The sequence below is a fragment of the Ixodes scapularis genome, unplaced genomic scaffold (genome assembly GCF_016920785.2).
Source record: "Ixodes scapularis isolate PalLabHiFi unplaced genomic scaffold, ASM1692078v2 PGA_scaffold11__112_contigs__length_91849675, whole genome shotgun sequence".
Lineage (NCBI taxonomy): Eukaryota > Metazoa > Arthropoda > Arachnida > Ixodida > Ixodidae > Ixodes > Ixodes scapularis.
Genome location: NW_024609837.1, coordinates 35,653,627 through 35,667,098, shown reverse-complemented (window position 1 = coordinate 35,667,098; position 13,472 = coordinate 35,653,627). Strand labels below are relative to the sequence as shown.

At 43.8% G+C, this 13,472-nt stretch overlaps 1 protein-coding gene across 1 annotated transcript in view; it reads right to left on the bottom strand.

The window, feature by feature from the left end:
• The window catches only part of LOC8032072 (vasopressin V1a receptor), a 107,367-nt gene extending 94,939 nt beyond the window's left edge, over nt 1–12,428 (bottom strand). The window contains exon 1 of the mRNA XM_029985568.3: nt 11,459–12,428. Within this exon, the coding sequence (XP_029841428.3) occupies nt 11,459–12,428 (970 nt within the window). The remainder of the gene's footprint in view (nt 1–11,458) is intronic.
• Nucleotides 12,429–13,472: the final 1,044 nt, after the last annotated feature.

Below are 13,472 nucleotides of genomic sequence, written 5' to 3'. Positions count from 1 at the left end.
ATTCAGTGTGCGTGCTTGCAGTCTGTCAGTCTCTCGTAGAAAACGCTCAAAGCCGAAGTGCGCCGTGACGATGCACTTTTGCCATTGTCTAAATGGATGCGTCGAATCGCAGCGTCAGGCTGCGGTCCAACTTCGAGTGAAATTATGTATAGCCGTCCACTGTGCTCGAACTTGTGGTAAAACCAAGTATTGGATGGCTCCTACTGTCCGCTGCGGTCCATCACAAGGTGAAACAAACTATGGAAGGCGTAGAAAGGAGACCTGGGGCCCTAATTTGGGCACTTGGCGAAAAAGCCGGCGAGAAATCCGGTCGCTATGATTGGCCGGTGCCATGGTCAAGTGCGTCGTCGGCCAATCACGGTCGCAAGATTTCTCGCCGACGTCCTCACCAAGTGTCCAGATTAGGGCCCCTGGACGGGTTCTTTTCGCTGGACCGCTCCAAGTCGGGAATAAATTCGAGCTCAGTGTTGTCCATCGCCTTTTTTCGCTCGCCGCCGATTGATACTCCCGGGAGTTTCGAGGAAACAAAGCAAAGCAGGGCAGTTGTCGTTGTTGTTTTTGTTTTCTTAGCCTTGTCGTTTGTCAGTGTCGCGGGCCACTTTCGTCCGAGTGCCGTCTGCTAATGGCGTTCCGTCCGGCGTAAATCACACGCGGAAACATACTTTCGCTACCCCGGTTCGTTTTATTGGTGATGGCTAGCTTTCTCGGAAAAAGAAAACTAGACACTCAAAGCAGCCTGGAGTGTTGGGCGACATGAGTGTAACACTTATTATAAAATCGAACCACAAATACTTACCAAAAAAATAAATCAAGTGATAACAGATCTAGCATTTAACAGAACATAAAAATGAAAACATTTACCCCTTGTGTACAGATAAATAAATCAAGAAATATGTAAATATGTGTTAGAAATATTCTTGAACACTAGCAATTAAAAATGATGTTGCTATCAGTATATAACTTTTTAGCGTCCGTTTCGTATGAGAGAAAATGACTAATGTACTGGGTGACCCAAAAAGCGGCGAGGCTGTTTAAATCAACCGCAAAATTCAGTTTTTTAGCCTATGGCGCTACAATTTTGTGCAGCGATGCCCACATATGGTGTTTTTTTGTTTGTTTGTTTTTTGTAATATTTGCAAAGAGAAAATTCATTTGAGGAAAAAGTAAAGAAAGAAAAAAGCTTAGCTTCTATGGAAACACAGCAAAGCCACCGGTCTTCAAACAATACGGCGCCGCTTCGCACGGGGAAAAAAAGATGGCGCAGCGGTCGCGATGCCAACTGCCGTCAACGAACGAGCATACGGCGCCGAGAGCCGGCGTCTTTAGCAGACAATATGTTCGACTCAAAAGCGGCGCGAGCTTTTCTGATATCAGTTGCCAATGCATTATTTTATCATTCTTAAAAATAAAACGTATTGAATGGACTCATAATCGATCAAAAAAAATGGTTTGTCGGGATATTTTGACTGTTTTTTTTGTTTTTTTTTCGGGGTACTTATGTCTGCTTTGCAGTTCCTTGGTGTTACCGCGCCTGTTTCTGTTTCTGCGACTGTCGCCGCCTGCGGAACGCGCGCCGTTTTTGAGTCGAAACGATCGCCTGCTAATGACGCCGGCTCTCGGCGCCGTATGCTCGTTCGTTGGCGGCAGTTGGCATCGCGACCGCTTGCGCCATCTCTTGTCTCCCGTGCGAAGCGGAGCCGTATTGTTTAACGACCGGTGGCTTCGCTGCGTTTCCATAGGAGCTAAGCCTTTGTTTTTTGTTTGTTTTTTGTTCTTTTTATTTTCACCTTTTCCACAGGTAAGTTTGCTGTTTGCAAATTTTTCAAAAAGAAATGCACCATCTGTGGGCAACGCTGTACAAAATCGCAGCGCGATAGTTTAAGAAACTGAATTTAGCGGTATATTTAAAGAGCCTGGCCGCTCCTCGGGTCACCCAGTAGATGACTTTTCTTTCCCGCATATTAGAAAGAGGAGATATTTGATAATCGAATTTTTGTTCACCATAGTATGTTCGTATTTTATGGTAATCTAGGCGTCCGTCTGTCATTTAGAAAGTCTAGAAAAGTAAGCTATATTCACCTTATTGTTTTTAGAGCTTATAATTTTAATTAAACAACGTTCTATGGAGAAACGAGCATTTATGATTGCCACTGAGTGTTTCTATGAAAGGTAAACTGATAGTGTTCTCCTATCATAGAACCATGACAGGCTAATGGTATTTAAAAAAAAATAATTAGGAGACTAACTTTGACACTGCTTTTCGATTAAAAAAAAAACATGTGACATTGATAAACAATTGAACATTCGGTTGAATAGACACGGCGATAAAACAAATGAGGAAAATAAGACCATACCGGTTCGAAGCGTTTTGGACAGTTATGTTTGCTCTCCGGAGCAGAACCGGAACTTAGCATAAAGCCGCGGGAATCCGAACCAAAATCTTACCAATCAAAATTGCAGTTCTGCAGTATGTCAGTGACTATATAGGCCTAAACATATTTTCAACCTCGTCATTCGTCGAACTCCCTCCATAGATCAATCAGTCAATCAATCAATCGATCAATTCATCAAGCAGGCTTTATTTTCCAGAAATTTCTTAAGGAAAGTCAAAACAAAAAGTTGTTACAAACAGCTTGACTACACTTGCGGCCATTGGCTTTCCCATCTGCTTTGTGGGCAAGTAGTAAACGATCCAGATATTTTAAGAGTACATACTTTTAACCTTTCTACTTAACTCTAACCGTAAACAGCAGCCAAACAAACTGGTTTGGGGGTGAAGCTTGCAATTAGGAAAGCCCTTTTCGACATTTGAGTTGCGCAGCAAATTCTACGTCCTAAGAAATCTGGGTATATTTTTTATCCGTAAATCACTCGGGGGAGCTGATCACTGCAATCTGATGAGGCTGGAAATATAATTAGGCCTCAAAAGCAAGTTGCACCGTGGCACTTTGCATGACGTTCCGGTTCGGTTCCGTTTTGGTTCCGATTCGGCTACAAATGACGGTTCGGTTCCGGTTCGACAGTGTGGTCACTGACAGTTTTAAAGTTATTATTCTCGTTGTATTTAATTTTTGTTAATTAACTTTTTTTCTTTTGTTCAAACGCACCCCCTCCAGTGATGCCTAACGGCCGATGCGGGTATCTTAAATTAATAAATTAATGCAGGGAGTGGCTTATTCTTGTTATACTTCTTGCCCCTTGATCCGTTCTTCAAAAGTAAGGTAACGTGATCCCGATACAACGTCATAGTGGGGCGTGACTTTACGTCACGTGATGTGACGCCAATTCACGTCACGTGACGCTATGCCGTCAATGCCGTGTGAAGTCAAGGTGTCACATGACGACCGTCACACTATTGATTACAACTATCACGCGAACACCGTCATGTCATCTATGCTACATTCCAGTCGTGGACACGAAAGCGCTAAGAGGTGATCCTCTAAATGCGACGCATGTTTAACCAAGCGCACGTCCATGTTGGAAATAAAGTAATAAGGTACACAACCTGGCGCAGATTTTTCATGGATACCCGAGACCAAAAAAAGACATCAATATAAAAAGAAGTTTGCAGGTTTAATAGAAAAAAATTATCAAGCTTAGCAGTCAAGAAATACACAGCCACACAAATAAAACATGGAAGCAGAACCGGAGGTGAGAACCCCAAGCTACGCCGAAGAGGCACCTACTCTTGACCGTAAAGTCTGACTTATCAAGTGCAACATATTTCTTTCCTGCTCCTCACGGGTCAACAAGAATAAATCACTTTTAACTAAATCGACCATAGTTTGCCCCAATTAAATTATTTTAAACATCGCTCTATCCCAACACAATTGAACAGTGGAATTGCTTGCCGACATTACTTATTGAAAGCATAGATGTGAATACATTTGAGCATTTTATTTTTTCGCACCTCATATAACTCCCTCCTGCCTGGGTAATGCTGCGTCCTGCAGTATTTGAAACTAGGACAACACAAAGATTGAAAGAACACCAAGCGAAAAATTCAAACAGAAGAATTCTGATTCCATTGTGTGACAAGCCAAAAGGTCGCAGCTGCGCACGAAAAATATCTATGCTATCTCCAGGCTTTTTTTTTTTTTTTTATTCGCTGTTTTTCAGAGCGACAAGAATGCGAGGTCCTAATTTTGAGCCTGATTAATATTTTATTTAATGAAATAATCGCGCACCGTTGCCGCACATTAATTAACACTACGCCCTCAGTCTTCTAGTCAAATTCCTAAGAATAAATGGCGTTTCCTGTGGAAAAAAAGCAAGCCGGATATTTCAAAAAGCTCCTCTTAGTTTCCGTGCCTGAACCTATTCATGCACTTCTTGTATGTATCATATGCTTTGTCAGAGGGTCTGAATGGCGTGAAAACCCCACAATGTTCTAAGTGATAGGTTTTAATTGAGCAAGACTCCTTTGATAGGATTCCATTGTACGCTAATCGAATTCCCGCTAACTTGAGAACGATTGTTTTGTTGAAATAATTGTCGGCGATTCATCGAAAGAGTTTTTTTAATATGCTTCTTTTTTATTTTTTAACGAATACTTCATCTTTACAAATCCAATCCCAACAATGTCCCCCTGTTAATGCTTCCGCAACCCCGACTTAGCACCTCAATCGAAACACCAAAAAAACAAAACAGTTTTTTTAAGAACGATTATATTTTTAGTACTGAACTTTTACCAAGTAATACATTACTTCTTTTCGTCTAAACTGCTTGGGTAGCCTTAAAGGCCACCAGCCTTTAAAGGGCACTAACGTGCTTTTTATAGAAGCTTGTTTTGGTGGTATATTGCGTGTTGGACTTTAGTCGATGAAAATTACCAGTTTTTGGTGGAAAGACTGTCTAGTAAACTCACAGCAATAGAAATACACGGGCACTACTTTTAATGTTTTAATTGGGGTGAGGGGGAGGTGGGGGAGGGGGTACACCACCTCCATAAAGTTTGACCATTGAAAATGGTTATTTGCATGGATATTGCGAACGTTACTATTATTGCTCTTTTTAGACGCACTGTGCATTATATTTTGACAAAATCATCAAATCTTTGGGTGTAGGAGACGTAACGCAGCAATTCTCATTTGGAAACGCCATCCGACAGCGGTCCCTGCTGTCTGCTCAAAGGCGCGGCAAGACGGGCGTGTCACGATCTTTCTTTAGAATTTTAATGAGAAAATCTGCCGCCCATTAATGCAATTTCTGTTTTTCTTTTTTTTTTTTTTTTTTTCTTAATGCTTAGAGCTCGCGGAGGTTAAGGGGGCACTAAAAAGGATTCTGCGATCGCCTGTTTTTTTGTCATAAACTGATTCCACGGGCCCTTAGCATCCTAAAAATTAAAAACAAAATTGCAATCACGCGACGCGGATTTTTTCTGTTAAAAACACGATAAAAGGTTGGGCATACCCCCCTCTGAACATATTTTTCCGCTCAAGAAAGGCGGGGCATACACAAACAGCGGTGTCATCGCGATGACGATGGGCGCTCGTCGGCAAATCGCAAGCCGCCTCTTTCGCAGAGACGGCTTGCGATTGGCCAACGAGCGCCCGTCATCACCGCGCTGACACCGCTGCTTGCGCCTTTCCTAAACGGAAAAATACGCTCAGAAACGGGTATGTCCCGACCTTTCATCGCGTTTTTAATTTAAAAATCGACGTCGAGTGGTTGTATTATTTTTTTATAATTTTTTAAGGTGCTTAGGGCCTGTGGGATCAGTCATGACCAAGAACAGACGATTGCAGAATCTACTTCAGTGCCCCTTAGAGTCATCACGATAAATAGACGATCTCAGAATCTACTTGAGTGCCCTTTAAGGGCTACCTGCTTGGGTAGCCTTTAAGATTCGCGTTGTGATCGACACAGACGAACTGACGAAGACGAACATGAGCTCCACATATATTCCGGCCTTCGGTAGGGGACGTAGAAAAGTCCAGCACTACGGCCTTGCTTTCTATACTCGCTCTCACATCAAGACAAGAAATGACGTTTCACGCATTTTTCATGCGCTGCTCGAAGCAGTTCTCCAAGATTTGGTTGCTGAAGGAAGAAACGATGGTTTTGGCTTTTGAAACGTGTACGCCTTGATAGAAAAACATAAAGCTAATTTGAGATACAGCTACAGAATCAACCTATTAAGGGGGATTTCAGTAAGGTTCCGCGAGGACACGGACTTTATTTACTACGGTGCTTGAGGCGAATATGAGTGTAGGTGGTGTCGGTCGGGTGGAGTGGGGAAGAGCGATGGGTGGAAAAGGACTATGGATACCATACCAACGTTTTTAAACAAGATTTTAAAAGAAACGCAGCGGCGAAAGATCAAACTACGGTTGGTATACGGAAAAGGAGTTGCGCTACCTCTCCCGTCTCATCCACAACTTGATGAGTCGCCGAAAAAGGCAGGAGAGGTAGCGAAACTCCCCTTCTGTTCGCCAATCACACTTCGACCTTTCGCCGCTTGGTGACGTCTCCACACGAAAAAAACTATATTGGTATCGATGGTACGGCTACACCAGACTTCGACGGTACTTATTCCAATTAATCAAATTACTCATAATCTATAAGTATTGTTAGTAGCCTTTTATCATATTTGTTTTATTAACTTTATTAGGTAGTAATCGCAAGAGTGATTTGATCGCTTTTTATATAAATAAAATGACTTGTAACTTTTACAATAGTTTTCCCTCTCCTTCCTACCAACGTATCCTCGAACCAAGACCCGGACAGAAGGACAGTCTGCCAGAAGTGACTGACATAGAAGACGAGTAGTCTCTAATGCGGTGATTCTAATCATAGCCTCCTCTATACTGAGAAAACCTGGCAGATCGCCACGAGACGGGGCCGTCGAAAGTGAAAAGGTACAGCGGCAGAGAAGAAACATATAACGGGCGCCCCGCTGCGGCGAGACGCCGAAACGCACTTGCCCTGAGCGATGGAATGTCCGCTCGTGCCCCTCGCGTTCCTCGGGCTACCACTTCTTTTCTCGTCGCTTTTGAAAACCATGTTTCGGGTCTTCGCCGCTGCAAAAGCTGTGCGCTGCCTACAGGCTCCCCGAGAAATGCTCTGTGCTACTAGATCCTCGTGCTCCAAATCCGCGACCGGGCACTCTGCGGCTCCGTCATCGAACTGCTAGGCTTTGTGAGTATAGAGGAGCCTATGTTCTAATCTAATAATGGACAGTACGAGAGGACACTTTTAGCTACAGAAATGTAAACTTCACTTCCGCTAAAATTAATTTATTTTTATTAAAATGAAACAGTGCAACGATTTTCAGATTTATGCTTAATAACTGTGGCCGTTCTTTTATGTGAGTTCTAAAATAAAAAACAGAAATCCCTTTTCGCTTGCGTGAGCTAATTTCTGCATAAAATAATTAAACAAATTGAAGTTTTTGGTACTTATCATCTTCTACGCCGTCCTCCGAGCCACATGCGCAGTGGCATCACTCTGGTTGAACGCGGCGTTTAAACCGCGTACTCCCGAGTTACGTCTCGCTGAAGTCTTCGCTAAAACGCGGTGTTTAAGCTTCGTGTACTGATCGAAAGCGACGCTGAAATGTGTCGCTAAAATCTGGGAGTTTGTTTTTCTTTTTTTATAAATTTCGGTTAATAAAACGTTTTTTAAAACGTTTTTTGCGTTGAGAGCTTTTCGGTAAAACGAGTCACGTCGTCTTCAAAGAAGCACAAACCTATGGAAACAAAATGACCTGCCCATGAGAAAATGTATGTTCAGCCATCTCCTGCATACAAATGCTCGCTTACGAAACTGACGCACGTTCCCAACGTGAGTTTGCATCTAGCACTTGGAACCCGTCGCGCAGAACCCGTAAAAAAGAAGTCAGTCAGTTTTTATCACCCAGTCATTCACTCGTAGAACTTCACTGTGTCAGCGCTCAAACTTACTCTCGGTATTCCTACAATCTCCATTGCGATACAAAAAAAAAAATGTATCACAATGTTTCCCATTTTCATCGCGCTGTGCAACCTAGTTTGTGGAGACGCTCTTCATGCATGCACCGACCACAGTCACAGTTTGAAGTGTTCCCTAAAAAAAATTCCATAGAATTCCTCACCTCTTTTTTGCCTGGTAGGACTCTCACGTAAAACACCCTCCCCGAATCAGTTTGATTTCATCGCCAATTCTACTCCTTTTCGCTTAAGAAACGTCTCTTACACAAGCAGGTAGCAGTCTTAGCCGATTAGAACGCCAAAAAACGTTGCTCTTGCCATGAACGTGATAAGCCTCATGTCCGTTTCTGAAGCCGCGTACAGTGTTTCATGTTTTGTTTGTGTAGTGCACCCTTATGCCTTTGAGCCATTACCCCTTTCATGGCCACAGTTGCTTGCGGGTAACATTCCAAAGCATTTTTTTTTCTCCATACAAGTGTCGCCGGTAGCCACAAACGCAAGATGTAGCTCTCGAACAACTTATTATGTTTCACCTATAGTAACGTAGATAAAGGTGCGCGCCTCGTGCCTATCCTACACCAATTTTTTTTCGCTTGGGTATCTGAATGCAAGTATCCAAGTTGGATACGATTCTAAACATCACGCCCTGCAATGTTCGTTCAAAACTTTAAAAAAAAAAACGTATCTGAAAGTGATCTCCAATTATTAAGACAGATGTACATCAGCGTTGAATGTTTTACTAACGTACGTGGGACGTAAACTGTTCTTGCTCTGGAGCAACATGGGTCGTTCGCGTCATTACTGGCTCAGAGCATTATGGTTCAGAGTTACTCCAAAGCCTGCTCTTTTATTTTAATATACAGTGTGCACATTTAACGCAGTTGCTACTTTGTATACGCTAGTAGTGGATTTAGAAAACAAAGGTGCGCAGATGAAGGGTAATTACCATTCTTATACATATTTTTTTCGTAGCTTTTTACGTTCCTTCATCACTTGTGTCGTTTTCATTCATTGTGAGCCGTCGCCTGTCGTGGCAATCGGTCGCTTTCATTTAGTGAATAATTACATTCCTAATTGATACAGAATAGTTAATGAATAAGTAGAATATTTTTCATTAATAATTACATTACTAAGTGATACGGAATGAATACTTTAAAAATTGTTTTGTTTTCTTGTTTTTCTGTTTGTTTTTATACTGCCTATAAATGACTGGTACCAGACGGAATTAGATTATCTGGAAAAGAAAATAAAATTTCCTCCAACTGATTTTTATATTGCAACAAGAATCTGCTTTTAGGATTTACAATGAGCAGGGTTAATGAATGTCCAACGTTGTTCAAAAGCAACGGTACACAGTGGCATAACGAGCACACATATATGCCTATTGTTTTAGCAAATTGTTTTTTTTTATCGACCCAAAACTTTTTTTTGGAAAGCAGTTTGGGCACGAAACAGTTAAAGTGTATATAAATTTTAAAAAAAACATCGGAACTCACAAGGCTCGTCATTAGTTCGGACCTTGTTATGAGTATTTCTGTATTATGCTCGTTCGGTTAGTCGTGCGAGCTCCGCGAGACACACGAAAATTAACGACCTCTACGATGCCCGTGTGGGTTTTTTTCTTCTGTTTTTGATGCAGACGGCAAGTCGTTAAGTATGCCTCCGGATCGTCTCCTCAGAGCGAATGAATGCTCCTCGTTAGGATGAATCGGTCGATTTGCTTCGCGGCAGCGACGGGGTAAAGGGTTTTGTGAAGCATCATGCACGTACAAATGGACACTCAAAAAACCTTTCTGCCGCAGCAAAATAAGGATCACAAATATGAGCGACTAGGCTGAGCAGCACGCAGAAGATGAGGCTTGCGCCTCTGCCCCCCAAAACGTCATCACACCTGGATTCACGCAGGGCCGCCCACCTTGCGTCAGCATCGCGGAAAGTGGCATCATGCCGCGACTCACAACAAGCACGACGGAAGCAGGAGACGACGCCGATTCGAAGAGCGAGTTCGTCTGCTTCTTGAATCTGTTGTGGTGACGTCAGAACGACGCCGAGCTCCGATTGGCTTTGATTAAAAAGATGGTGGGCAGACCTCAATTTTAGATGCCTCGATGCCTAACCACTATGTTTTTTTTTTCAATCAGCCAATAGGAGTTAGGCGTTCTGACATCATTGCAGCCCCTGCTGCAAGAAGAAGACTAACTTGCACATCGTGCATAGGGACGCGTCGGTCGCTTTGCGGCCTCTCGCGGTGAGCTTCAGCGTACAGTACTCCTTGTTTGCCTCTTGGGACAGGTCGGAGATTCGCAAACGATGACGTCATGTCGAGGCCTTGCCTTCTATAGGTGGTAATGGACCGAGTCCCTCGATGTCTCCCTCAGGGAACTGGGTATAGTGGTTATACTCGAGCGTTGCGCAGTTCATGAGTTCTCGCGTGAACTAAAACGCGTGGAGCTCGAACGACTTGGAAGTAGATATCTGCATCCTATCGGTTATGTACGAATTATTTTCGAGGTGTTAGTTTGTCGTTATGTGGGATTACTAACATCTTTCTAATGCGCGGCCATTATAAAGTAACGGAAATGTGTGTTAGCTCTGTAGTCAGTGAAAGCTTGGCAAACCTGGAGCACTTATACTATCCGCGGTTTTAGTTTCGCGGTTCGTTCTTTGGTGTTCTTATCCTCTAAGGCCTAAATAACATCGGTTGTTGGGCGATAATAAGATAAGTTCTTAGTGATTATGCAACAAACATATACATATGTACACTAAATTACATTTATACGCTTTTTTTATTTTTTTCCTACTGCAATTGGGGTAGAGTTGTGGGGAACAGACAGATTATGTTGCTTTTTAGTTGCATATTCTTGTTATATGTAATATCTACTTTCCTTTTTTATGGTCCATATCTTATTTCAAAAATTAATCATCTGGTTGTTCGTAAAAATGCAATTTTTCTGCACTAATAAATTGTTTTCTTACTCGTAGTTTTCACTTTCTCCTTTATCTTTTGGATTTTGACATTATATTAAGGTTAAATCTAAACGACCAAAATGTTAAAAATCAAGCTGGTATCTTATCATATTATGAAACTGAAATCGAAAACCCTCTAAAAAAGCAAACATGCATGTCCCTTACCAACGCGCACAATTTTGATTATGTTCATTTGCAATTGCTTCTAAGCTAGTCATCAGACGGATTTTTTTTATGACCCTTATTTTTGTCAAGTATTCAAATAATCGCAGTCAAGTTTGATAAGCATTGCCAATAAGAGTGACCCGATATCTCTCAATGAAAGGAGTTGTCTGCATATACATGCCTTGCACGTGACTTTATCATTGCATGCTGGTCGTCATTTCCAATTGTTCCCGCCGAAAAAAAAATTCGGTGGCGCCAAGATGTATGTTGCAGAAGGTACGCCCTTAGCAGCAGGGTCACTACAGAGGCAGCTGGTGTGACATCAATGCAAGGCATGTATAGCAAAGGTGTTCATTGCGGAAAATAGACGCGCGATGTGAGCAACAATCATGGTCGTTTGAAAAGAAGTGACTCACTTGTCCACGTGTCAGCCATGTCCGCGTCAGGACTCCAGTACATCCACATCTGGACGCAGATGAAGGGCGACGAGCAGACAACGTACAGGGCGATTACCACCACCGTGATCTTGACCGTCTTGATCTTGGCCCTGGACAGTCCTCTCACCGAATGACTCCGAGGTCCCACGAAGCTGGAGTCCTGCTTGGTGCCGTTCTGTGCGGTACCCTTGAATCGATACGCCCGACTACCCTTCCAGGACTCAGCGTCCGAGCTCTTTCTCTTGAGGTACAGGTTCCGCCATATTGAACGACAAATGCAAACGTACGTGAAGCTGATGACCACCAACGGCACGAAGAAGACGGACACCCCGTACCACGTGACGTAGGCGCGAAGTCCCCACGGTTCGACGTAGGTCCCCCAGCAGTCGAACACTTTGGGAGATATCTCCTGGTAGCTGAAGATGAAGACCTGCGGCACGCAGCACAACAAGGACGCCACCCACGCGGCGGATATGAGAAGCTTCGACTTAGTCGGCGTCCATGAACAGTTGGAGAGGGGGAAGCAGATAGCCTGGTAACGGTCCGCGGCCGTCACAACGAGCACGTACGAGGACAAGTACGGTCCCAAAAGCTGTCCAAACTTAACTGTTTTGCAGGCTAGGTTGCCGCCTCGGAAGCGGTACGTGGCGTCCCAGCCCAGTTGTGGAAGGACGGTGAAGAACGCTGTGATTAGGTCTGAGACGCACAAGTGGAGGAGGAAATAATACATCCTGCTCATTTTCGAGCGCCGGGCGGCGAGGGCGGCGAGCACGGTCGTGTTTCCAATGACGGTGAAGGTGAAGATGGCCGTGAGAACTCCGAGCTCGATCTGGGCCAGGGACTCGTCTCGGGTTCCTGTCCAGAAGGTTTCGTTGGCTGGGACATCGTCGAGGGAATCTGGGAGGCTCGTGGAAAATGCTGGCTGGTCTTGATTGGCGACCAAGTCCATCGCTGTGCCGCGTGTTTCGTCCCCACCTGCGAAACGGTGATATCAGAGTTACTTGGGGGGTTCGAAAAACGGCACACGACTTGATTAAGAACAGACCCTTTTCAGTACCTCATCAAGCAACATTGGTGGTCGCCATTGTCTGGGCATGAGCATGTGATTAGATCCGAGTCCTCGTCGAACGCCGACGCAGCCCTAATGTCCAATGAATGCTTAAAACGCGTGCCCAAACAATGGCAGACTCGGCTCATTTGCCTACCAGCTACGAAGTGGCACGCACTCTTAAAAAGGGTCTATTGTGAACTTTCCTTCAAGGATGATAATTGTATTACGCCATTTTGTTTAAAGGACACATGCAAAGGAAAAAAACATTTTTTTTAAACAGCTTAGATGGAAAAAGGATGCCATAAAACGATTTTACAACGAAGAAAAACATTTTTTAGAGCTATATTTACGGCGCTATACGAATTTGTAGTTGGCGCTCGCGGGAGCCGCCGCTGGTCACGTGGTAGGCCCGCGCGCCGCCGCGCTGCGTCGCCGCCGCACGCTGAGCGTTCTGCGAACGCCGCTTCAACGCGTTTCTCCACGCCGCCGTCGCCGCCGCCGCACAAGTTCGTCTGCTTCGGGGCGCCGCCGCCGTCGTCTGGCCGGCGCACAGGTCTATCACGTCTGCTTGCGCTTTTTCAGGAGTTTCCTTTGGGCTTTAAAAGATACTTATTCATCTTAGTTTTTTGTTATACTTCAAACAAAGATAATAAGTTACTTTTAGAGGCCATAGGAAGCTTCCGAAAGAACGCAAGCACCACGTGATAAATAAAGACCAGTCACGTGACAAATACAGACCACTTTTCCGCGGTGCCCGCGGGCGCCAACTACAAATTCGTTTTGCGCCGTAAATATAGCTCTAAAAATTTTTTTTCTTCGTTGTAAAATCGTTTTATGGCGTCCTTTTTCCATCTAAGCCGTTTAAAAAAAATGTTTTTTTCCTTTGCATGTGTCCTTTAAGGCAATACCAAGCTAAGGACCACCTTGTGGAAAACTGCAGAA